This window comes from Elephas maximus, chromosome Y (genome assembly GCF_024166365.1).
Source record: "Elephas maximus indicus isolate mEleMax1 chromosome Y, mEleMax1 primary haplotype, whole genome shotgun sequence".
In the NCBI taxonomy this organism is placed as follows: Eukaryota; Metazoa; Chordata; class Mammalia; order Proboscidea; family Elephantidae; genus Elephas; species Elephas maximus.
In genome coordinates, this window is record NC_064847.1 from 5,182,668 (window position 1) to 5,208,683 (window position 26,016).

Below are 26,016 nucleotides of genomic sequence, written 5' to 3' on the forward strand. Positions count from 1 at the left end.
TAGGATCCAGCCTTACATAGGTAAGGTCAACTTTAAGTCCTATCTGGCTATCTCTTGGAAACCACCTCACCTGGGCCAGGATCTCCTTATCAATCCCAGAGCCTCAGAAATCACAACGTGTTTACGTGATCCATTATATTCAACTCCTCATCTATCATCCTTAGAACTTCCTGGTGCTGCCCAGCCTGGAAGTGGCCCTTGTGGCACAGTGGTTAGGGGACTGGCTGCTTACCAAATGGTTGGCAGTTTCAACCCGGAAGCACCCTCATGGAACAAAGAAATACCATAGGATCAAGTATCAATTTCTCTCAGAAACCGTGGAGGCCAGTAGGCAGTAAAATTACGTATTTAAAGTGCTGAAAGAAAAGAACCTTCACCAACATTATATCCAGCAAAACTGTCCTTCAAGAATGATGGTGAGACTAAAATGATGTCCTATAGGTCTCTTAAGCTCTGTCCATTTTTCTTCATTCTTTTCTCCTTCTTCTTCTCAGACTGGACAATCACATCAGTTGATTTAACATATCAGACTAGTAGTTCACTGCCTGGGCTTCCTCATGGACAATTTCTATTAATTTTCTTTTCCTGTGAATGGCCCACGCTTTGTTTCTTTGCATACATTGTATTTTTGTTGTTGTTATTGGCAACCGGTTGCTTTGAATACTATAGTGGGGTAATGCTGAAAATCAGCTTCTACCTCCTCCCTGGAGTTTGCTGTTTGCTTACTTAATATCTTTCCTCAGCTGTTTTCTAAAGTCTGAATGCTTTGTCAGGTGCGACCACGGAGGTCTCTGTAAGTGGTCCTTACTGGTCAGCTAGTGTTTTATTTTATTTATTTTGTTGTTCAGAATATACACAGCAAACCATACACCAATTCAACACTTTCTACGTGTACAATTCAGTGGCACTGTTACACCTTTTCAGCTGTGCCATCGTTCTCACCTTCCTTTTCTGGGTTGTTCTTCCCCCATTAACATAAACTCGCTGTCCCCCAAGGTTCCTGTCTAATCTTTTGAGTTGCTGTTGTCAGTTTGATCCCCCACGGAGAGTTCTTAAAAGCACATAGTACTCAAGGTTGTTGTTGTTAGGTGCCCTCAAGTTCGTTCCGACTCATAGCAACCCTACGTACGACAGGACGAAACACTTCCCGGTCCTGTGCCATCCTTACAATTGTTGTTATGCTTGAGCCCACTGTTGCACCCACTGTGTCAAGCCACCTCATTGCGGGTCTTCCTCGTTCCCGCTGACACTGTACTCTGCCAAGCATGATGTCCTTCTCCAGGGACTGATCTCTCCTGACAACATACCCGAAGTGTTAAGATGCAGTCTCGCCATCCTTGCTTCTAACGAGCATTCTGGTTGTGATGCTTCCAAGACAGATTTGTTCATACTTTTGGCAGTCCATGGTATATTCACTATTCTTTGCCAACACCACAACTGAAAGGAATCAGTTCTTTTTTGGCCTTCTTTATTCATTGTCCAGCTTTCACATGCGTGTGATGCGGTTGAAAATACCATGCCTTGGGTCAGGCGCATCTTAATTTTCAAGGCGACATCTTTGCTTTTCAACACCTTAAAGAGGTCCTTTGCAGCAGATTTGCCCGGTGCAATGCGTCTTTTGATTTCTTGACTGCTGCTTCCATGTGTGTTGATTGTGGATCCAAGTACAACAAAATCCTTGACAACTTCAACCTTTTCTCTTTTATCATGACGTGGCTTATTGGTCCAGTTGTGAGGATTTTTATTTTCTTTATGTTGAAGTGTAATCCATACTAAAGGCTGTGGTCTTTGATCTTAATCAGCAGGTACTTCAAGTCCTCTTCACTTTCGCCAAGCACGGTTGTCACCTGCATAACGCAGGTTGTTAATGAGTCTTCCTCCAATCCTGATGTCCCGTTCTTCTTCATATGGTCCATCTTCTCAGATCACTTGCTCAGCATATACTGAACACGTATGGTCAAAGTTTAGAACCCTGACACACACTTTCCCTGATTTTAAACCACTCCGTATCCCCATGGTCTGTCCATACAGCTGCCTGTTGATCTACGTACAGGTTCCTCATGAGCATAATTAAGTGTTCTGGAATTCCCATTCTTCATGATGTTATCCATAATTTGTTATGATCCACACAGTCGAATGTGTTTGCATCATCAATAAAACACAGGTAAACATCCTTCTGGCATTCTCCGCTTTCTGTTAGGATCCTTCTGACATCAGCAATGATAACCCTACTTCCACATCCTTTTCTGAATCTAGCCTGAACTTCTGGCAGTTCCCTGTCACTATACTGCTGCAGCTGTTTTTCAATGCTCTTCGGCAAAATTTTGCTTGCGCATGATATTAATGATACGGTTTGATAATTTCGTATTCGGTTGGGTCACCTGTCTCGGGAATAGGCATAACTATCGAATCTCTTCTGGGCAGTTGGCCAGGTAGCTGTCTTCCATATTTCTTGTCAGAGACAAGTGAGCACTTCCAGCGCTGCTTCCGTTTGTTGAAACATGTCAATTGGTTCTCCGTCAGTGATCACTCCCCGGGCAAATGTCTTCTTAAACTCACTCTCCTCAGGGACCTCATAAATTCGCTTTCCAACTTTTCAGATTTCCCCATATCTATGTATGTCTTTGACTAACACGAGCTCTGCAAATGATCCAGTCAAGAAAGAACGTTTCAGTTCAGAAAACAATGCAATATTTTGTACTGTTCGATTTGTAGGGGGAGGGAGATTGCATTTTCTTGTGGAGGAGCAAGAAGAAAGGAAAGTCATCAGGAAAAGGGTAGAAAACTGAGCGTGTGTGCAAGCCGCTGGGGCGTTAGGGAGGTGACCAATCCTATCAAGGTCAGTAGCCCTCAGAGAGTTCTTTCAGCGCTGGAGCTGAATCAGCAAAGGGGCCGGAGAAATAGCAAAAAAAAAAAAAAAGGGGGTGGTGGGGTGGGGTGGGGTGGGGCGGGGCGGGGCGGGGCGGGGCGGGGCGGGGCGGGGCGGGGTGGGGTGGGGTGGGGCGGGGGGGGGGGGGTGGCCTCGGGGTTGGCTGGGTTCCTGGCGTGGACTTAGAAGCCAGAGAGAAAAACTACAAAATCCGCGAGGACGAAGCTGTAGAGTTTCCGAGGTGGGAATACGACGAACGATTTTTTTTTTTTTTTTTTTTGGAGATAAACTCACCTACCATAAAATTCACCGCCTTACACTCACTATCCAACCCAGGACAACAAATGGTTTTTAAAAATTGAGCTACAATTCACATACCATAAAACTCACCCTCTTACAGCGTTCCTTTCCGTGGTTTTCAGTTGTGTTCTCAAGGTTACGCCACCGTCACCACCACCTAATTCCGGACAAACGAATCATTTAGTTTTAAACTAAGCCGTCATTTCGCAATCACAACATGTCAGAGTTACAGCGGATCATATAGATTATTTCGTTCAGTCGATTCAGTAATAAAGGTCATATCCTGCTCCTTTTTGACCTTTATTAAATATTTCGGGGCCCGAACTAGGTCACCGAGCTCAAGAGACAGGAGGAAGGACCAAAAGCCACGCGCCGTTTTAAGTGCCACAGGTGAATTAGTATGCGAAAGCCGATATAAGAGTAATTTCAGTTCGGTGCTTTTCAGCCGCCAGAGAGCAAGACCAAGGGACTTTTCACTGCCTATGAGTCGGAAGGGACCCGGCGGCGCTGGGCAAAGTGCGGAACTCAACTTCTCGCTCTTCGGGTTCTGCGGCTCAGGACCCCAGAGCACGTTGCACCGGAAGGGGAGAGCTTCCTCTCCTTCGCAGCGTTTCGCCATGGTAAGACGCTTGTTTTCCGGCTCCCGGGTTATCTGTCTCTATCCTCCGAAGAAGCGGTGCTCCACCTTTTCCGCTCTTTCTGTTTTCGGGCGTCCATGCCAGGGGGAGGGAATGCTTCTTGTGCAACTCCAAGAAGCCCGATCCGGACCAGGAGCCGAGGTCGGAAAGAAGTGGCTCCGGGCTGGGAGCTGGCGCGCTTTGTTTCTCTCAAGCTTGCGGTTGGCGCTTAGCGCCTGGGCCGGTGGTGCTTGAGACTTGACTCTGTCCTTGTCCACGCTTCCCAGTACCGCCTGGTACTGGGATTAGTTGATTTCGACGCTCTCGAGGCCTTAGATTTGCTAGGAGGGCAGTGAGGACGCTGTCTCGGCGGACGCTCAGGGGTCCCACGAGGTTTCTAAAGGTTTGTGAGTTCGCCGGAGGCTCCGTTGTGCTGGGCCTGGCAGGAGGTAGTACTTTCTCAGAACGGGGAGAGAAGTTGGTTGAACGATTCTTTTCCCCGAAATCAGGTGGGTATTACCCATTAGCCGCTCTTACCGGTTGTCGCTTAGAATGCGTTTTAATCTCAGCGGAGTAGAATTTGTGTCGAAGAGTTGGTGTGTTTTCCAGGCTCGGGGCCCCAAGAAACACTTGAAGCGGGTTACAGCGCCTAAGCATTGGATGCTCGACAAGCTAACGGGTGTTTTCGTGAGTATGATTTTTTCGTTGCTGCTGTTCCAGTATTTTTTCTTAAGCCACTGGTCATAAATGCCCGCTAGCTACCTCCTACGGTTGCTGTTTCCCTTGGGCGGTGTTTACTGCGTTCTTTTGGGCCTTTTCGTTTCCAACGCCTGAACTCAGAACTTGTAAAAACTTTCTTTCAACAGGCCCCTTAAGTTCTGATGTCCTGTCCAGAAACGGTGGGTGTGGTTCTCAAGTGTCCTCTGCACTCAGCACTGCTGTCTGAGGCATAATTTCGCTGAGAACCACACACAGTGTTATTTCGTTTTGTAGCTACTTATTGGGAGCCTGCCATGTGACAGGTACTGCCTTAGGCCCTCGGGGATGTGTCACAATACAGAATGGTTCCCGAAAACCCAGAGGGATCCCTCTCTTGTCGAATCTTACATTCCTGCTGGGAGGAGAGGGAAGCTTATAGTAGGTCCAGAAATGGTAAAAGCTATTGGGGGAAACGTTTGAGCAGTGGGAGCGGAATCAGGAGTGGGAATTGGATGATTGCAGCTTTAAAGAGGGTGCAATGCAAAGACCTCTCTTCAGAAGTCAACTTTTGAACCAGGATCCCAAGGAAGGAACAGAGTGAGCCACTGCAGGTGTTTAGGGAGTCATTTCCAAAAGGATCTGTCCAGCTGCTAGGATGGGGGAAGATATTACTTGCAAGTCGTATTACGCAGCCCATCTTGAATGACTCTCCCACTTAGATTCTTAATGTTTGCACTCGAAGAGCTGCAGTCCTAAGAAGACCCACAAAAGAAGGCGAGCATGCCTTGTCGTGGGGTTCTGGTGATAAAAGCAAGCCTGGTGGATGCTCAGAAGGCTGTCTGGTGCTCTCCGTTGCCCTCTGAGGTCCCTCCTTTTCCAGTGGATTTGGTACCTGTCTTCTGGCAGGTCCAGAGCCAAAGGGAGGTTCCACCTCTTAAGAAAAAGAGTTTTAGTAACGGTACCAAAAAAAACCCAAACCCACTGCTGCCGAGTCGATTCCGACTCGTACAGACTCTGTGGGGCCGAGTAGAACTGCCCCGTAGAGTTTCCAGGGAGCGCCTGGTGGGTTTGAGCTGCTGACCGTCTGGTTAGCAGCCATAGGTAGCACTCAACCATCAGGCCACCAGGGTTTCCAGTAACAGTACAGGCTACCATAAATAATTAACTATGCGTACTTAACAGTTGAAATGCTGCTGTTTGTGCTCGGCCCGGGTTACTGACTGAACTTCTAGTAAAGGCTGTGCGATGAGGCAGTGGTGCCTCAGTGATACAATTCTCACCTTCCCTGTGGAAGACTGGGGTTCGATTCCCGGCCAGTGCACCTCATGCAGGCACCACCCAGTCTGTCAGTGGAGGCTTCCGTGTGGCTATGGTGCTGAGTATGTTTTAGCGGAGCTTCCAGACTAAGACAGACTAGGAAGAAAAGCCTGGCGATCCGCCTCAAAAAGATCACTCATTGATAACCCTGTGGAGCACAGTTCTAACGCGCATGGGGGCGCCTTGAGTCGGGGTCGACTTGACAACAACTCTTTTTTTCTTTGTTTCTCACGAGTGAAACGCCTGTCTCCGGCACCCGTGCCTGAGATTTGAAAGTTCGCAGGAGTACACGCCCAGGCCTTGAGTAGCTGAGGGTTTTCATACAGAGTGGAAGGCAGTTGTGAAAGGACAGTATAGCACAGAGGTTGTGAGAGTGTGGGATTAGTTGCAGCACGAAGTGGCCATACCCTGTGGCAAGCAGTTGAGACAGGAAGAGGGTTGGGGTGGTCCAGCAACGTTGTGTGGATGCTGGTGGGACCTGTGCGGAAACTTTGAAGACCAGAGTGACGAGGGAGTACCGGAATATTTTACTGAGGGCTGTGGGTGTAGCATGCCATGACCGAGATGCGTGGGATGCGGTGGTACGTTCAAGGAAACCTTGAAAGGGCTGGGGAGGCGGCCGCGGTGCTTGAGGCATGATAAAACGGAGAGGTGGGCAGTGAGGCTGGCTTCTGCCAGGACCCTGAGGATGGGAGGCCGGGGGGCGGGGGGGATGTGTGGGTGGCACAAAGCCTAGTATTGACATGGCTGAGGGCTCTGGACCCTCCAAACAAAACAGACCCCTCCATATTGATTGGTTAATTGCCCTCTTGTATTCCTCTTCTGCCCAACAAGTTAAGTTCAAGCTGAACCGTGTCTCGTCTCCTGCCGAATCTGGGGGAAGGGGTGGATCTCCAGTGATCAAGGAGCTGGCTGCCCCTGTTTTCTTTTGCAGGCGCCTCGTCCATCGACAGGTCCCCACAAGCTGAGGGAGTGTCTCCCCCTCATAATCTTCCTCAGGAATAGACTCAAGTATGCGTTGACTGGAGATGAGGTAAAGAAAATATGTATGCAGCGCTTCATCAGAATCGACGGCAAGATTCGAACTGACATCACATACCCAGCTGGATTCATGGGTAAGGAGAGGGGCTCTTTATGTTGGAGAAGAGACAGGTTGAGGGAAAATAAGGCAGGCGGGGTTACGCGATCAGGATTATAGCTGTGTTTTCTCCCCCTGGTTTGTGTGGTGTTGACTTAATCAGCTTTGGCTTGGGGTGGGGATGGTGGCTGGTGGAGGAGGAAGAGAAAGTTCACGCCCCTCTGGGAAGAATGGGCTGAGGTGGGAGGTGGAGAAGGATACTGAGGAATTCTGACTGTTTCGTCCACCCTTTCCTTACGTGTTGACAGTTTCAGTAGTAGGACCATCCAGAATCCAGCCAGTCAGCCAGAAGGGCGTTCTTTATGTATTTACAGGTCCGGCTCTGTTCTTCTCAAAACCCCAAACTAGAGTCAGGACTCTGGGTAGAGAGGGAGTAAAGAAGCCAGGGCACTGTGTGAAGCCTGACGAGCCTTGCCACCTTGTTATATGCAAGCACTATATGTAACGCTCACGTTGCCCCTTCTTTTGGTTTCTTGGTGCCTGTGTGCTCCCTCCGCTTCCTCCTCAGGCTCTGGAAGTGTGTTAACCCAGAGCATGGTCTCAAACGGCCGTTGTACACGAATATGAGAAGTGGTGGAGCGACCATGAATAACAGCCACTTCCTCTTGCAACATTTACTGGGTCAGGTGCAGAGTTCGGCTGTTTTCTTTCAAAAGCTCCAGTACTGGGGACTCCCAGCTAGTAAAACCCTTCTTGCATTCAGCTTGTCACACTGAGCCCTGCTGCTTAGGCAGAAGGGTCTTTACACTAATCATACCCGTTATACCTGTTGGTGAACAGATGTCATCAGCATTGAGAAGACAGGTGAGCATTTCCGCCTGGTCTATGACACCAAGGGTCGTTTTGCCGTTCACCGTATCACAGCTGAAGAGGCAAAGGTAAGTCCTGTGTGTCAAATTAAGTGGACTTGGTCATTTTCCAGACTGGAGTCTATGATTAAGGTTGCCAGAGGGAGTTCAGGCCAGATTCTAAGGCTGCTTACTGTCTCTGTGCTCCAGGGTCAGATTTCCTTGTTCCCCTTGTTGGTCAGGTTGGTTGATCCAGGGGCGTGGTCTCCAAAACTGGTGTAAGATAGTGAATTTTTACATAGGGCTTTTTAGGGCCAGAGTGCTAGTTCAGTAACTTGTTCTCCAAGGGACAGGATATTTCTCTATGGCAAAGGTCTGTGGTCTTGGAATCATGAGGGCCTGTTTATTAATCATGGAACCTTAGAAAAACTATGTAGCCTTTCCTGAGCCTTTGTTTTTTCTGTAACTGGTGATAATATCCTTTACTGCTGGGTTTTTAAAGGATCAGGTAAACTTAACACCTGAGTTGGTGCCTCTTGAGGAAAGGGAAAGGGAGTTTTATTTCACATAGGAAGCTCCTTTCCTCCCTCCCTCCCTCCCATGTAGAAAACACCTGTAGGGGAACCAGGATCACCCCTGAGTCATCATGCCTCTTTTCCCTGAACTTAGGGTCTTGGGGTAACATACCCCTTTTTATTTCATGCATACCCCCATCACCTTTGCTGACCAGATGCCATCTAAATAAGATCTGTGGGCGAATTTTAATATATTCAGTGAGAATTTGTTTATTTTACTTGTGTGCCTTGCTCAAAGTCCCCTTGCACCCCCTTTTTCTGGGCGTGGGGAGGGAAATACTGGTATCCCTATGGGAGTTTACAGTATTTTTGCAGCTGGATAATCACTTGATTGTTTGTTGTGTGGTTGTTGGGGTAGAGGGGAGCAGCAGCACTTGACACAAGATCCATTCTGAATTTGTGGGTGGCTCCAGTGGTAGGACCTCGAATCCTGTGCAGTCTTCAGTTGTCCAGGCCAATGGATCCTGTTTTCAGAGGCATAGCAGATTGGTAGTCCCTGTGAATTTCTCAAGGAGAGATGTGGAGAAGGACATACACGGAATGTTGCGTTTACCCACTGGCCCTGCTCGTCGGCCAACCACCGTTTAAAAGTTTGTTATTACTGGCAGAATACTGTAGCAGCAGAAGGGCCAAATGGCCACCGTGAATTTGAGACTGAAGCCTGTGCCATAGCTGAGAGATTTGGGGAGTTGTTGGTTGACCTTGTTTCAAGGTTCATGGGCTGCTACTTTGGGCAGAGGGCTGGGGAGCATTCCCTGTGACTGCATTAACCCACCCAGCTTGGCTTGAGCCAGGGGTTAAAGGGCACAGGGACTGTAGCGCATGGAGAATTTGGAGGCCTTAAGGGGGGCAGGGGCGTAGCAGGGAGCCTTTTCATACAGAATCCTCGTTGACATTGGATAGTTTGTGATTGGTGACGGGGGCGTACGGAGAGATGGAGATTCCGTATTGCATAGGGTTTATGAACAGTGGGGTCTGGGCAGTGCAACTTCTGTGTGCTGAGAAGTACGAAACGCTGACTAAAGAATGCAAGGGAATTACAAAGAGCATGTAACTAAATGGTTTGTGGATGACTGCTCGTAAACAGTGGAAGATTCAATGTAGGAAAGGTGGCATTTCTCCCCCTCCAAGAAAAAAAAGGGGGGGGTGACTAGAGTGGGTGGTATTTGGGGCATGTCCCCCATTGGCCAGGTGTTCAAGAGTGGTAATGAAGGGACGCTGGTCAGGGCTTGGTTGCCTAGCCCTGTTCCTGGTTTGATACTTTTTGATATCCTCACTCACTTATCTGTCTCCCTTAAGTTCCACAGGCGTTAGGAAAGGCTTTAGATGTTACCTTGCTGGATTTACGTGTTAGGAGGATCATTGTGGTGGTGCGAATTTGGATCATATTAAGGGGACAGGAAGAAAGGGTGACTGAGTGACCCGTTGAAGAGGCCGTAGGCAGCGGGATGGGACAGAGAGGTTGGGGACCTGAACTTGGGCAGTGGCGGGGGGTTGGCGGGGATAGTGACTGAGGTGGATAAAAAGCCACAGGCCTTGTGGATTGTGGCAGGCGTGTTGGATCCCGGTGGTGACATGATCACAAGTCACCCATGATCGCTGTCAGGATTTCTGAGCTGACAGCCAGAAGAGTTGAGGCTTTCTGTTAGCAGGATGATACTGGAGAGCAAGGGCAAGGTCTCTTTTTCTCTAAATTTGGTATTCCTGTGATTGATGAGAAATGGAGCAGGTCCTGGAAGCTTCTCAACTGTCTAGGACTTTCGCTTAAGCGTGCCTAGCTTATGCCTAGACCAGGGTGCTCCGCCCCCACTCCTCTCTGTTTGTCCCAGACACTTTATAAGCAGGTAAGTTTGGGGTTCTCCTCCGGCTCACGTAGTTTTCTTTTCATCCATTATACCTTTGATCATTCATGACCTGAATCCTGCCCAGCTGTGGGACCTAATCCAAGCCCTAATCCCTGGTCTGGAACCTCGCCCCCAAATGCAGAGACTGAGCTGCTGCGTTCTAAGAACTCAGGATTGAGCTGGGACCGATCTGTTAACTGGTTGCTGTGCCTTTGGTAGTGATGTAGTTGGTGACCAAGAGGGTTCTAGAGTCACTGGGCGTGTGTGCAGAGGGAGGGGAGACGGAGAAAGGGAGGGACAGGGGATCCCATTCTAAAAACGAGGGCCAACCCAAAGAAGACTTGGTTTTCTGTAGATGTCGAGGTTACCCACGCAGTAGGAGGTTTAGCTACCTGGCAGATTGCCCCCAGTGGGAAAGCCGGCCTTGCACTTAATGCAGCAGTAGGTCCCCGGCAAGTTGGTGCTTTCGTAATCCAACATCTCAATTCTGAGCTGTTGAGGTCTCAATTCTGCGCGGTAGGGTTTAGTGGGGAAGTAAAGTCGTAAGAGGTTAGTATGAGGCATGAGGTTGGCTTTTGCAGGAGCCAAATTTCTAAACTTCGAAATAAAGGTACCCGGTTAAAAGTTTTGCCTGCCTTGGGCTTGGCCTTCAAAGCGTTGCAGCCCAGCTCCATCGGTTCCCGCCACAGGTTAGATCCAGGACTATTGTCAGTACCTAGGAGGGTAACAGTGTTGCAGTGATTTGAGGGGTAGTTCCTGAGTGTCTTCTCTGTTTCACAGCCAAACATCCATGGATGTTTCAAGGACCAAGATGTGTTGTGGGACGTGGGCTCGTGGTTCCAGAGCAGGCCTTCTCACAGGATGGAGGGAGGCAACTTCAGAGAGGGGGCGGTACCTTTTCCACAGGGGGTTTCATGTATAGTGAATGATAGTGACTTAGGCAGTTAAAAAGCAAATGACCCTTTGCCCAAGGCTTCAAGGTTGGTGCTGCGTTGGAGAAACAGAGAGGGTATTATTTCGGAAATGGTTGGCTGCTGAGAGGATTTGCAGAGGGTGCAGGATTACCCACACTTGCAGAGTGGGCAAGAGGCAGTTCACTCTTGCGCAGAGGTGACTCTTCAGGCCTGCCCCAACAGGGCAAGACTGAACAAGGGTTTTGTTTGTTTGCGTGATTGGTTGCTGTCTCCCCTCTCCTGACCCTCAGCAATACCTGTTAGTTAATAAGACTCTGTTACCATTGTTCTCAGCTCAGCTGAGAGAGCACGTTTTGAAGATGGCTTACTGGAAAGAGTGGAGGTGTACCAGGCAGCAGAGTCTGGTTGGGCCTGTCTGTTGCAAATTGCATTGAGTGGATTCTGGCTCGTGGTGACTCCACGTGGGCAGAGTAGAACCGCTCCGGAGGGTTTTCAAGGCTGTGACCTTGCGGAATCAGATCCCCAGGCCTTGTCTCTGAGATGCTTCTGGCTGGGTTTGGACTGCCAGCCTTTCGTCTGGTACTCCAGGGCTCAACTGTTTGTGCCAACCAGGGACACCTGTGCCTATTGTCACCGTTGGTGTGTTGATTCTGACTCACAGCAACTCTGTAGGACAGAGTAGAAGTGCCCCCCTAGGGTTTCCAAGGCTGTGATATTTACGGGAGCAGACCACCAGGTCTTTTCTCCCATGGGGCCGCTGCTGGGTTTGAACCATCGACCTTTCAGTGAGCAGCCAAGCGCTTACCCCATGTGCCATCAGGCTCTTTGGGCCAGTCTAAACCAAAAACCCGTTGCCATCAAGTCTATTCTGACTCATATAGTGACCCTACAGGACAGAGTAGAACTGCCCCATAGGGTTTCCAAAGAGTGGCTGGTGGGTTCGAACTGCTGACTTTCTGTTAGCAGCTGTGCTCTTAACCAGTGCACCAGCAGGGCTCCCTGGTCCCATCTAGCCTGGCACATTTCGGAGCCGATGAGCTGGTGGTGGAAAGAGTGCTGGATTAGCTTAGACCGTAGGCTTTTTAGACCTAACCAGAGTAGGATTAAGAAGACCTCACACCCTAGAGATGTGCAAGATGGCTGGGTGATAGAATGCATTCAGTGGGCAAAAGACACTGCATCAGGAAGCTGGAGGGGCAGAGGTAGAGAGGGCCAGATTCTGCTCGGAACAGGGCAGTGATCGTAAGAGGGATCTCAGTAATCACTTGGTGTGGAGCCCTTTTAGGAGTCGCTGGGTGTTGCAGACGGTTAAGCACTGGTGTACCAGCTGACAGGCTGGCGATTCAAACCCACCCAGAGGCACATCGGAAGAAAGGTGTTGGCGATCTGTGTTTGAAAAATCACAGCCGTGAAAACCCTGTGGATCGCAGTTCCACTTGGTACACGTGGGGTACCCCAAGTCAGAATCGACTGAACGGCAAGTATTAAAAGAGGCGTTTTAGACCTAGAGCCTGGGATTTCAGAGTTCTCCCTTCTGGCCACCCAGGAAAATTGGATTTCTTAAATTTAGCATTTAGGAGAACTCAAGGGATTCAGAGTACCCACTAGCAGCACTTCGTTTTTCTAAACAGTGCTGCGTCAGTAAGTGGTGGATGTATGGAAGCACCCCTGTAGGGACTGTGGTCGATAGGGAATGGAAAAAGGAAGAGAAAGAGAAGAAAGGCTAGGTGCACATGAGGAGGTGGTGGCTGCCATTTTAATTTTACATAGCCAGAGGTTTGTTGGCAGTTGGATAACATTGCCTAAAAAGTAAGGCGTAAGCTGCTCTTCTCTGTGGGTGTGGAAGAGGGAGGTGGACAGATTGTTTTCCAGTCTGGACCAGCTGCTTGCTGAGTCTAGGCCAAGTGGTCCCGTGTTCCCAGTGGCGTGGTCCCTGAGCCACCTGGAGTGTGGAAAACAGTTTCTTTGTCCATGCCCGTGTATTTCTCAGCAGCTCTGTGGCTCTGTGGCCCTAAGTCTCCTCTAGACTTGGCTCTCTGCTCTGGTGGCTTATAGGCTGTATTTTGGTAGTTGTTCATTTCTGGGTAGGGTGCAAAGAGAAGGGTGGGCTTTGATGACCTTGGATCACTCATCATCAACACGCGAATGTGTCTGTGTTCTCCTCTACCTCAGCAGGCTTCAGTATCTTATCTTCCATGGCACCACACCTGGGATATTTTGTTGCAACCCCTGTGTAGTGAAATTGGCTGCGTATTGGGTCTTTCTTCCCTTGCTAGGATTTGCAAATCTGGTTTAAAGAAATGTCCCCAAGTGTCATTTGTTACCTTAATGACAGCACCCTCAACACCATCGTTACACGTACACACACCCTCTGCTCGGCAACTTCTGCCGGGAGGCAAGACCGTTCCTGTAATCCTGTGTTTATCTTCTGTCTGCTCTACTCCCTTCCTGCTCCCATCCCACACCCTCTCCGCGTCCCATCTAGACTCATCTCACAGGCCCCCGAAGTCTCAAAGGACTTCTCTTCCATGCCTCACCGTGGCAGCCTGTAGAACAAGCGTTCTGCTCCCTTGTGGCTTTGTGCAGGCAGATGCACAGATGCATGCTTCTGATGTTTTGCCCTTTACCACCTAGGAAAAGTCTGGACCCAGGGGCACTCCTGAAGTTGTTGATTTGGAGGCGAGTATGTGCTGGTGGGCAGGGCAAAAGAACGGTAGGGATTTCCTTTTGAAAGAAAAGCACTTACTCTAACTTTCCCTTGTGTGCTTCTCGCTGAAGTGTTTTCTTGGCAAGCTTGCAGAGTGTCTGGGCGTTCCTTCATTCTTTATATTTGCGTTCCTGGTTATTAGCTGCTTTGGAGTCAGCCCCTGGCGCGTGGCGACCACCCGTGCACAACACAAGGAAACGCTGCCCGGTCCTGCTCCATTCCTGTGATTGGTTGCAGATTGGACTGTTGTCTTAGTCATCTTGTGCTGCTCTAACAGAAGTACCACAAGTGGATGGTTTTAACAAAAAGAAGTTTATTCTCTGACGGTCTAGTAGGCTAGAAGTCCGAATTCAGGGCACTGGCACCAGGGGAAGCCTTTCTGCCTCTGTCGGCTCTGGAGGAAGGTCCTCGTCATCAGTCTTTCCCTTGGTCTGAGAGCATGTCAGCGCAGGAACCTCAGGTCCAAAGGACGGACTCTGCTCCCAGTACTGCTTTCTCGGTGCTATGAGAGCCCCCTGTCTCTGCTCGCTTCTCTCATATCTGAAAGAGATGGGCTTAAAACATTATCTAATCTTGTAGATCCCATCGATATAACGGCCACTAAATGCATTTTATTACATCACACTGATAGGATTTACGGCATACAGGAAAATCACGTAAAAAGGTGGACAGTCACACAGTACTGAGAATCATGCCCCAGCTAAATTGACAGCTATCTGGGGGGGACACAACTCAACCCGTGACGACCATTGTGATCCACAGGCCTTTCTTCCTAGTCTGTCTTAGCCTGGAAGCTCCTTAGAAACCTGTTCAGCATCACAGCAGCGTGTGAGCCTCCACCGACAGGCGGGTAGTGATGGCGCCTGAGGTACACTGGCTGGACTCAAACCTGGCTCTCCCTTGTGGGAGGCGAGGATTCTGCCACTGAACGACCAGTTACGTTTGCACAGGACCTCTGTTCTCCTTAAGCTCTTCACTTGCCTGGTCTAGTAGGTAGCCTTGACCAGGGACTTAGGCACCTTTCATTTCTGTGCTGAACTCGGTACCCAGGAAAGTCAGAAATAATCATGACTTTGTATTTTGAAGGTGGCTGGTAGTGGATGAGATCTTGGGGGCGGGAGGGAGAACAGAACACTCACTGAAAAAGAGAATGGCTGGATGTGTGCATCAACCAAGGGCTTTGTTTTTGGAGGGGCGGGGGCGGGCAGTGCTCTCTTGCAGCCCTGCTCCTCTTACCTGGAGAATCCTCATCCAGTTCATGACCTAGGAGCCAAGCCTTAACATAGGTGAAGGGGCTCAGATACACCAGACTGAGAATCCCCGGTTTGCCCCAGCACCTGTGCAGCCTTAATTGATCTGAGTTCACCTGTGCAGCACTCAGGTGGTCATTCTTGCCTTCTGGGTTGTTGGGTTCTGTTACAGGGGCTTGTTTCTGCGTAGCGCCTTGCAGGGTAGCCGCGGAAATATTAGTTGGTGTTGACTGGCTGCTTTGCCAGGTCCTTTAGGTTTGTTTGTGTCATTCTGTCCCCTCGTCAGCTGTTAGGTGTAGGAATGCGATGTAATTGTTCCCATTTCATAGATGACTCAAGATCACGTACCTCGGAGGCCTTACCTGCGTTGCCAGAGAAGAGCCCAAGCTCTGCGTACTTTGTTTACTTTGCGTTAGTCTTCCCCACCTGCTGTGCAGATCAGAAGCAGGGCTAGAAGCTAGCTGGCAAACTCCACTCAGTCTGCAGAGCCCAAAGAAAAAGGGCGGGGCAGGGGGGTCGGTATGTGGAAGCTGGTTATTTATAAATGAATGAATGAGTAGATCTTGGAACCCATTTAGTGTGCACCTTTAGAAGGTTTTCCAGTTATCCGGCTCCCTGTCCTTTTGCTCTTGTTGCTTTTGGATTCACCTGAAACCAAAAGTCTCCAGAGTTTAAACTCAGTTTAAGGAGTACAGCGTTTCCAGTAACTTTTAGATTGCTTCTAAGCTTTTTCTCTCAGCAAAGCTGAAAGGAAAACCCACTTTGCCACTTGGTGATGACGCTTGGTGAGGAAGCTGAGTTACAGAGGGTGGGTACTTTTAAACACAAATGGATTTCGTTTGTTCAAGTTGGCATAGTGTGCCATTCAAAGCTCCTAAAAATCTCTGCTGGTGCACAGTATGGAATGGGTAAATAGCGCTCGGTGTGCAGCACTTTGAACAGCTCTTGTAGGTAGATGTTATTTCAGCTTGGCTGGAGTTTGTTACATGTTAACTAGGAGGAACAGGAAGTAGATAAATGGGATATGGCACTTGACTTGGAAGAGAAAGAGGATTGTAGATGGAAAGCTGGGCATAGGCAGCTGTTTTACCTAACCTGGCCGTAAACGCATCACGGTCTTAGCAGTGGTAGAGTTCAAGTGTGCTGCCTGGGGTTCTTTGGAGCCAGCTTCCCAGAGTTATGAGAGAAGAGCTACAGACCAGAAATGATATGCATCTGAGAAGCAAATGATAGGCAGATCCATCTGTGGCTGCCACCTACATGGACCAAGCAACAAGCTTTAAACCCCTGACAGAGGGCCTAAGGGTTGGTTCACCTGAATATCCATCCAGCAGTTACCAAAAGATTGTGAAACAAATATTCCTTCTTGGCCAAGTTTCCGTAAGTCTAAATCACTGGTTGAGTATGGTGGTTGGATTAACCAGCTGTGAGACTGGTTTAACATCCTTTGTTCCTAAAGGGCAACCTCCCTGACTGAGGAAATGCTCCACATAGGTGGTATAGTAAGTACTGGTTAGGTGAACCTTTTCGCTAGCCTCGTTTTTGTTTTGTTTAATTTTATTACAGTCATAACAAAACATAATGCATCCCAGCAACTTCTATATGTACGATTCGTTGACATTGATGACATTCTTCATTCCAAGTCATTCTGCCACCATTGACATAAAGTCACTGCCCACTAAGCAAACACTCCTCCTTTCCCCCGCCTCCCACCCCTGGTAACCACTGATAATCTCTGGTTTCTGTATATTTGCTTATTTCACATAATCGAGATCATACCATATTTGCCCTTTCACGACAGACTTACTTCACTCCGTATGGTGTTTTCAGGGTTATTCCGTGTTGTAGCATGCATCAGGAATTCATTTCTCTTTAGGACTGAGTGATAGTCCGTTGTATGTATGTTTTGTTTATCCGTTCATCTGTTGATGGACATTTGGGTAGTTTCCAATTTTGGGGTATCGTGAAAAGTGCCGCAGTGAACACTGGTGTACAGATTTGTGTTACTGCCTTTACTTACGGGTATGAACTTAGGATTCGGATTGCTGGGTCATATGGTAGGTCTGTAGTCCCGACTTTCTGAGGAAGCACCAAACCGTTTTCCATTTTCCATTCCCACCAGCAGTGGATGAGTGTTCCTGTTGTCCCTCCACCTCACCAAAACCTGTGGTTTTCCATTATTACCGTTTTAATAGGGCTGAGGTGGTATCTCCTTGTCATTTTGATTTGCACCTCTCTAAGGGCATAGGGCATCTTTTCATGTGCTTATTGACCTTTTGAATAGCCTTGTCCCTGAAATATCCGTTCCAATCCTCTGTGCAGTTTTTTGATTGGATCCCTTAGTATGTTTTTGTTGCTGCTGTTGAGTTGTAGGAGTCTCTTGCATATGTTGGATCGCGGACCCTCAATGGAAGATGATTCCTGAAAGTTTCCTCCCGGTCTGTAGGTTGTCTTTTCACTTTTTTGGTAAAGTTCTTTGTTATACAGTAGTAGTTAGTGTTACGAGGTTCCATTTTTCTGCTTTGTCTTTTGCTGCCCTTGTCGTCATATCTGAGGCTGGCTTCCTTTTTACGTTTTAACTTGGTTATCTGTGCTGTGTGTTAACAGTACAAGCTGTGCAAAGTGAGGAAGATACTTGTGGGTACAAAGGGGATCCCACACCTGGTGACTCACGATGCTCGAACCATCCGTTACCCAGACCCTCTCATCAAGGCGAATGACACAGTGGTGATTGATTTAGGAACTGGGAAAATAACCGACTTCATCAAATTCGACACTGGTAAGTTTTTTGGCCTCGGGGAGCAGGGTGTTCCTCTCCTCCTCTGCCCCCACTCTTCTTACTGTTGCTTGCTTCTATTTTATCTGCTCCTTCCTCTTCATTAGAGAGAACTGAAATGTGAAAATGAGAGAGAGGAATACCTATTGCTTCAGGCCGAGTTGTCCTCATTGAGTCCCATTCTCATCCCAGTCCACACATCTGGCGCTCTCTGATAAGACAAGAGGGAAGTAGGAGGTGGAGGTGGTACTGATTCCGTGGTGGAATTCTTGCCTTCCACACCAGAGACTCAGGTTCAGTTGCCAGCCAGTGCATCTCGTGCACAGCCACCATGTGTCCGTTAGTGGAGACTTTATATTGCTGAGATGCTGAACAGGTTCCAGCAGAGCTTCTAGACTGAGACAGACGGGAGAAAGCCGTGGCGACCAGCCAGTGATAACCCTACGATTGACGACAGTCCGATTCCGTTGTGCACTGAGTCATCAGGAGTCAGGGGCCACCTTGATGGCAGCCAACAACGACAATAAGACAGGCAGTTGCCAGATGGTCTCTTGGGTTTACAGGGTTCTCGGCACTGGCTAGTGGTGTGATCTCCCTTCGGGCAGCATGGTATCAGCCCGGTCTCTTTGAGTGAACCATGAGCTAATATGAGCGTCTTGTTTCTGCAGTTTGTCATCAGAGGGGGGAACGTGGTGCCCGGAGTGTGATTAAAAGGTTTGTCTGTGGATTCGTTTGTCCTCCTCTCACCCCTCAGACTTCCGTGACAGGGGTTCACACACAATGTTTGCTGGTAGTGTGCCAAGGGAGTAAAATACTCACTCTGACTTATTCTAACAGAGATTTCCCCGAATACGGAAAAGCTGAAAGAATAGGACTGTGGCAGCAAGCAGTGGCAATTTATTTTCTGCCTCCATTCAACCACTGTTAACTTTGTTTATTGCCATTTCTGTCTCTCTTGGTCCTGTGGGGTGTATGTGTCTTGGTCTGCTCCCCTGATCCAGCAATCAGCCAGAGTTCTCAGTGTGCTGGAAACCAAAGAACTAAACCTGTTGCCGTCGAGCCGATTCTGTGTCATAGCACCCCTATAGGACGGGGTAGACCTGCCCCACAGGGTTTCCAAGTCTGTAATCTTGACGAATGCAGATTGCACATGCCCCAACCAGCCTTTCGGATAGCAGACAGGAGCTTAACCACGGCGCCGCCACTAGGCACGTTCTTTCACATGCTGCAGTTTGGTGTAATGTCTCTGGATATCTCTTTTAAGAGTTCCCTTTCTGTTTGTTGTGGGATCTTCCGTGGCATTGCTTTCTTTGTTCATTTTTATTGAGGCTGGTTGATAGACTGAATGCCACATTGCTGGGTTGGTCCGATTGTTTCATGAGAAGGACTTTGTACCACCTGTGTTCTTGGTGTTCCTCGTGACCTGGGAACTTTAGACAAGATTCATAGCTGTCAACATTTAAATATCTTCCCATTAAGAGAGGACATTGAGAGGAGATATTGAACTGGATGGGGTCATGCTTCTGACACCTAAACCTGTTGCTGATTTCAGTATGATGGCAAAAGATAACTAGGCACCATGTGCCTCCCAGTGGCTGTGCACAGTACCATGTGTGAAGCACTCTGGTCAAAAAAGGAGCAGACTTGGTGGTGGTGGGTCCATAACCATTCTCTCAAGTTTTGCATGCCATTGGAAATAATTTGTTTAAATTGAGCTCACACTTGCTTCTTCCAATTAAAATTAAACGTTGACAGACTTAAATGGGGGGAGGGAGGGGTAGGTATCTTTTTCTCTTACATTGAAAAGGTTGTTATTTATTAATTTACCATTTACTTTTCCCTGGGTGATGCAAACCATTTGCGCACAGCTGGTAACCAGAAGGTTGGCAGTTTGAATCCATCCAGCAGTGCTACAGAAAAAAGAAAGGCCTGACAATCTACTTCTGTAAGATCACAGCTGTGGAAAACCCTGCGGGGCACGTTTCGACTCTGAAACACATTGGGGTCGCCACAAGTCGGAATCGACTTGACAGTGATGGGTTTGGTCTTTTGTTTTGGTTTTTAATCCTAAAATAACCTCAGAATTACAAAGCCAGTATTCCGTAGTAAAAAGAGACCCACTGAGTAAAGATTAAACTTTCTTGAATTTCTTGAATTACATCCCTGGTATTATTAAGCTGGTATGTTACCAGTTTCAGAGTTGGGGGTGGCCCCCACGAGCACCCTCAGGTTTGACGATTCTTTAGAAAGACTCATAGAACTCCTGGTATGGTTTATTACAGTGAAAGAATAGGTATTAAGTCAACCAGGGAAAGAGGCACATAGGGTGGTGTCCAGGAGAGTTCCAAGCCTGAGCTTTCAGTTGTCCTCTCCCAGTGGCGTTGTGGACAGTGCTAACATCTCTCGGTGACAATGTGTGACAGTACACAGGCACCAAGCATTGCCAGTATTAAAGCCTTGGTGTCCAGAGTGTTCACTGGAGTTCAGTCAGCATAGATACGGTTGACCACCCCGCATGGCTGGCCTTTAGCCTCCAGCCCTTCCGCAGGTGATGCCACACAGGCCAGAGCCTCCACCGTAAATCACGTGGTGAGACTGTCTGGTTTGTTCCAGTAAACAAGGACACTCTTAATCAGGCAGGAAGGGCTTAGGGATCAGAGGGCAAAGATCAAGGCCTCTCTAGGTAAGGTCCGTGAGTAGACCTGTTTCTCTTTGCATGCAGTGTGTAGTTTTGTTCCTTTACTTGTTTTCTTCAATTTTACCTTTAGAATACTTGCCTGATGAAATTGGCTCAGAAGCCAATAAAATGTAATATGAAGGTGTATATGATCTGAGAAGGTGAACTCTTAAAATCCTGAGCTGCCACGCTCGCGTCCAGGCCAAATTTTCTGAATTTTGTTTCCCAGTAATCAGCTTTGTGATACCGGGAAGCTTTTGTGGCCCCCTGGTTGCATGGCCAGCAGTGTTTTCATCAACCAGATTTCTTATTCTGTTTTTTTTCAGAGCTGAGCTGAAATGGGCAGGCCCGCACCCATGAGGGGGCGTAAAAGAACACGTCCATAGCTGCACACAGACACATAAATCCTCCCGCACAGACCCTTAGTTACCCTTCAGCCTGTTCCTCTTCTAGCTTCCACAGGGTAGTGACTCATGCTTGTCCCACTGGACCATTGGCAAGGTAGAGACTTTTTTGGTGAAGACATTTAAATGTTATTTAATTAAATACAGAATCTAGAAACGCTGGGCCAATGTTCTGTGTGTGACCAGTTTCTTCAGTTGTATTGTTTTGCTGGACTCTTTTGTATTCTTACTGTCGATTTGTTCTGTCTGCCTCTTCTGTCAGTTCCAGTGTGTGTGAAATTCTCCCCCAAGGAATGCCATTTTGATATTACATTTGATGGTTTTTGCCCTTAAATGGGCCATTATTAGAGCATACACGTTTAAAATGCAGTATCTCCCTGAAAATGTACCCTTCTAAAACTCTGAAGTGACTCTTTATTTCTAGTGACGCTTTTTCCCTTAACATGTAATTTAATAACATATAGCTCCTTTTGGACACCCCAGCACTCCCTCCCCTTTTGCTCAAAAGGGGAAACTTCTGTTTCCCCTCTAACTACAGCATACCTCTTGAAATTATCAAAGCACAACGTTATTCAGCTTCTTTTTTACTCCAAGGACTTGAGAATGTCGTCACGACCCCTTCCTTTTACCTACCCTTCTTGGAATTGGAAGATCGTCTTGCATCCGGATGGTGGAAGTTATGTTTTCAGATGTTATTACGTGTCTCTGTCTCTCTGTCCCCGCCTTCCAGTCTTTTCTCTCTTTGCGACTCGGATCAGACCAGTGTTAGACCTTCTTACTTTAGTCTGACCCTTAACCCACACGTCTCTGTTTTTCATCTCCTGTGTTTTCGTGGTGAATTCTGAGTAATTGCTTCTCAGCACTGTCAGGCTCCCTGTTGTTGTATCTTCAAGACTGTCGCTCTCCCCTGTTTGAAAGCCTTGTTTTTGTAAAGCCTTCAGATTGAGTTTCCCGTCCCATCATCGCGTCAGGCTTTGGAGAAGGTGGAGTAAAACACTGACCTGGGTTCTGCTCAATACACTCTTTCTCTCTCTCTCTCTTCCTCTCTTTCTCTCCTCCCTCCTTGGTCCATGGGTTATAATTTCTTAATTTCTACTTACTGTGGCATCTCTTAGGTTGTTGGTGTTGGTTGGTTGGTTGGTGTGTGTGTTTTCTTTTTGCGATGTTGGTGTTAATCTCTTTGCTTAACGAAAGCATGCTCGTGGCTGTATCTTTTTTGACAACGTGCTTCTCTTAAACGTGTTTTCTTGTGTGGTCCATAAAACCTTAATGTCTCCTGGACAAGGTGGTCTGTGTCCTATGTAGTACACTCGTGCTATGTTATTGTATCACCTCACAGAACGCAAAGCTGGATGATGAAAAAGGAAGACAGAAGAATTAACATGTTTGGGTTGCAATGTTGCGGAAGAATGTTGAATGTGTCTCTGGCTGGTGCCCGACCACCGTTACTGAACATTTTAATCAAAGAATCTGTAGAAGAATCCTGATCAAGAAGGGGAAATTGCAGAAGAGAATTTCAAATTCTCATGGACTCCAGACTTCCTGGAGCCATGGAGGTTGGATGAACCCCTGAAACTGTTGCCCTGAGGTAACCCTTAAACCTTGAACCAAAAATATCCCCTAAAGTCTTCTTAAAACCAAACAGGATTTTAGCTTACCTAGTAAAAAATGTCTGCCTCGAGTACTATGCTGTTTAAAGAACTGTCTACGTGGGATCAAATTGACAACAGCAACTCGTTAAGATTAGAAAGGAAATCTTACAGGGCAGTGAGTTTGTGTTAATGGGGGAGGAACAATGCAAGAGAAGGAGGGTGAGAATGTTTGCACAACTTGAAGGATGTGATCACTGTCACTGAATTGTACATGTAGAAACTGCTGGATTGGTGTATGTTTTGTTGTGTGTATTCTCAACAACAATATGAAAATAAATTTTAAGAAAAGAATATTGAAAATACCGTGGAGTGCCAGAAGAATGAATAACTCGTTCTTAGAAGAAACGCAACCAGAACACCCCTCAGAGGGGAGGATGGAGAGACTTACTTTGGACACGTCATTAGGAAAGATGAGTTGCTTGAAAACAACATCATGTTTGGTCAAGTCAGAGGTCGTGTTTTCTCTGGAAGACAAGGGAAACCCTCTGTGAGACGGATTACACCGTTGGCACGACAGTGGCCTCCGTGAGGACCGGGCAACGTTTTGTGCTGTTATACCTGACATCACCATGAGTCAGAGCCAGCTCGACGGCAACTGACAGCAACGTTCTCCGTGTTTGTGGGGTGATTCTTTGGCTTCCTACGTAGTCATTATACCTAGAAGATGGGAAACCAGTGTATGTAAGGTTGTATCAACCAGCAGCCCAGTTAAGGGCATTTCAGTCTCTTGATGGGAATTCTCTTTCTTCCCCCTTTTGCCTCCTACCCTTCCTTCCCCTTCCCCCCCACTTCACCCCTAGTCCGCTTCAAAATGATTATTTATTCACTCTTCAAAGAGTTGCTGTTGGACAGAGAATGCAGGGAAGGTTTGTAGCTTCAAACGTCTAGAGGGGCTTCCTTTAAAATGTTGGTTGCTGTCTAATTCATAAGTGACCTTGGCTTACAAGAGTCCTTGAAAGCTGTAGTCTGTTGCGTCCGTGAAATTGAGATGTTTTGGAATGTTGCCCCACCGTCTAATTTTATTTTGCTGCTTAACTCCTCTCTCTTAACTTGTTATAAGGACATACCTCCCGTCTTGTTTTTAAATGACCCACCTCAGTTTTGGCTTCTTTCTTCTCTAGGCAATGTATGTATGGTGATCGGTGGAGCCAATCTTGGCCGTGTCGGTGTGATCACCAACAGAGAAAGACATCCTGGTTCTTTTGATGTCGTGCACGTGAAGGATGTCAATGGCAACAGCTTTGCCACTAGGCTTTCCAACATTTTTGTCATTGGCAAAGTAAGACCTATAATCTCTTCACTCCTTTCTAACAATAACCACCGTAAAAGTAGAAAGACAGTGCTTTTGTGTTGTGTTGTGTTTTTTTCCTTCCGCAGGTTCAAATGTGCAGGGTACATACAGTAAGGTGCCTCTCTAGAGCCACAGACCAGAAGGAAAGTTAGACCTAGAATCTTGTCAGCTTCTTGTGGTGCACAGTCTCAGTGGTCTGTGTGAGGAGCCAGCAGTACCATGCAGCAAAGTTAAACTCAGCCTTGCAACGTCCAGTGGCCACACCACTTAATGTGTGCTGGCTTGAGCTGAGCCATAGGATAGGGGCCCAAATCCTCCCTCGTATCTCCTGAGTGAAAATGGAGTCGATGGGATTTTTCTACCACTGAGCCTTAGAGACTTGATGCAGAGACTGTTGGTGGTAACGCAGGTTGAGGACATTTGCAAAACGCACTGCTTGTCAGTTTCCTTCCCCCCTCAAAATGAACTTGCTTTAATGCCTTTTGAGGCCTTTTCTGTGAGAGTTAGTTACCCTAAGTGTGGCCTAGAACTGAAACTCTGGTCCTGGCACTCAGCAGTGGGAGCTGTCCCCCGTAGCTCAGTCTGAGCAATCTCTCCCTCCTCTGAAGTGTTAACAGCCCTGGTATGTGATTTGAGTCTGGGGTGAGGGGTAAAAGCAAAAGCTTGGGAGCGGCACCTTTCACTGGAACAACATGGGACATCGTTTTACCGAGGTGTGAGGGAGATAGCATGACAGCTGCTGCTTGGCTCTGCCGCTTGCCAACTCTTATGAGCAGACCATTTCTCTCTTCTTGACCTCAGTTTACATCTTCAGTTGAAGGTTCAGGATCGGGGCGGTGGGGGGCGAGTGAACAAGTGAGTGAAAGCCCGGTGAAGCTGATGACAGGGAGCCCGCTTTCTTCACTTGTAATTTGTAAGTTCCTGAAGTTGGTGGCCTTGAATGTTGTCACACCTTCAGTGTCTCTCATAAAGAAGGTGCTCAGAAAACACTTGTTGGCTGGTTCCTTCACACAGAATGGGAGCTGGAAGACCAGCGTTAGTCACCAGTCTGGCAGAGTGAGGAATTCCTGCCTGTTGATTCGTCTCTTAGGGGTGAGGCTGTGAGAGGCAGATAACTTTGACAGACAACATACGTGTAAAGAAAATGCTTGTTTGCTGGCGTTCCATGAGCTGTGTGTTACTTAAACAAGGAGAGGTATTTTTGGTTTGTCTTGCTTTTGCTGGTTTGGTTTGGCTCCCTCTCGGCCTTCTTCATTTTATTCCTTTCTCTGTTGCAGGGTAGTAAACCTTGGATTTCTCTGCCCAGGGGAAAGGGCATTCGACTTACCATCGCGGAAGAGAGAGACAAAAGGCTGACAGCTAAACAGAGCAGTGGCTAAATTACAGTAGGGTAGCTTTTCTCTGTTCAAATAAATAAAGGACTTCCGATTTCCTGATGCCATTTCTTTCTTGTGGATAATTGTGGGGTTTATGGGACCTGGGATGCCACCTGTACTTCTTTTGACTGTCCAGGAAATGAGCCCTCTCCTTTTCCTCCTCCTCTTCTTGCACACACGTAGGCCCACCCCCAGCGGGGATAGAGCCAGGGCAATAACATTGCAGGACTGAGTGCAAAAGCAGGTGACATTTGTGGCCGGCTGAGGAAATTTTAATGTGCATTATGCTGAATGAAATTAATCAGTCGCAAAAGGACAAATATTGTCTGAGACCACTGTTGTTAAGAACTCAAGAAAAGGTATAAACACAGAAGAAAACTTTCTTTGATGGTTACGAGGGTGCGGAGGGAAGTCAAGGGGGATATTCACTAACTAGATAGTAGACAAGAATTATCTGCCGTGAAGGGGAGGGCAACGCAAAGTCAGCACAGACAGCTGGACCAAACCAAAAGCTAAGCAGTTTCCTGAATACAACCAAACATTTCAAGGGATGCAGTAGCAGGGGCAGTGGTCTGGGGACCATGGTTTCAGGGAACACCTAGGTCAATTGACATGACAAAGTTTATTAAGAAAATGTTCTCCATCCCACTTTGGTACGTGGCGTCTGTGGTCTTAAAACCTAATGAGCAGCCATCTAAGATGTATCAATTGGTCCCAGCCAACCTGGAGCAAGGGAGAATGAAGAACACCAAGGAAAATACTAGCCCAAGAGAGAGACTCCATCAGCCTAAAACCAGAAGAAGTAGATGGTGCCTTGCTACC

At 47.7% G+C, this 26,016-nt stretch overlaps 1 protein-coding gene across 2 annotated transcripts; it reads left to right on the forward strand.

Annotated features, from left to right (window-relative positions):
- The first annotated feature begins 3,471 nt into the window (after positions 1-3,471).
- LOC126069876 (40S ribosomal protein S4-like) lies at positions 3,472-25,254 on the forward strand. Of its 2 annotated transcripts, none has more exons than XM_049873525.1 (7): positions 3,472-3,789; positions 4,396-4,473; positions 6,737-6,917; positions 7,721-7,818; positions 17,626-17,797; positions 23,649-23,806; positions 25,096-25,254. In XM_049873525.1, exons 1-7 carry the CDS (start codon positions 3,652-3,654, stop codon positions 25,195-25,197), a joined length of 927 nt encoding a protein of 308 aa, XP_049729482.1. In that variant the 5' UTR covers positions 3,472-3,651; the 3' UTR covers positions 25,198-25,254. The 2 variants fall into 2 exon arrangements, with proteins under 2 accessions (XP_049729482.1, XP_049729483.1); XM_049873526.1 differs by lacking the exon at positions 3,472-3,789 and adding an exon at positions 3,837-4,295.
- Positions 25,255-26,016: the final 762 nt, after the last annotated feature.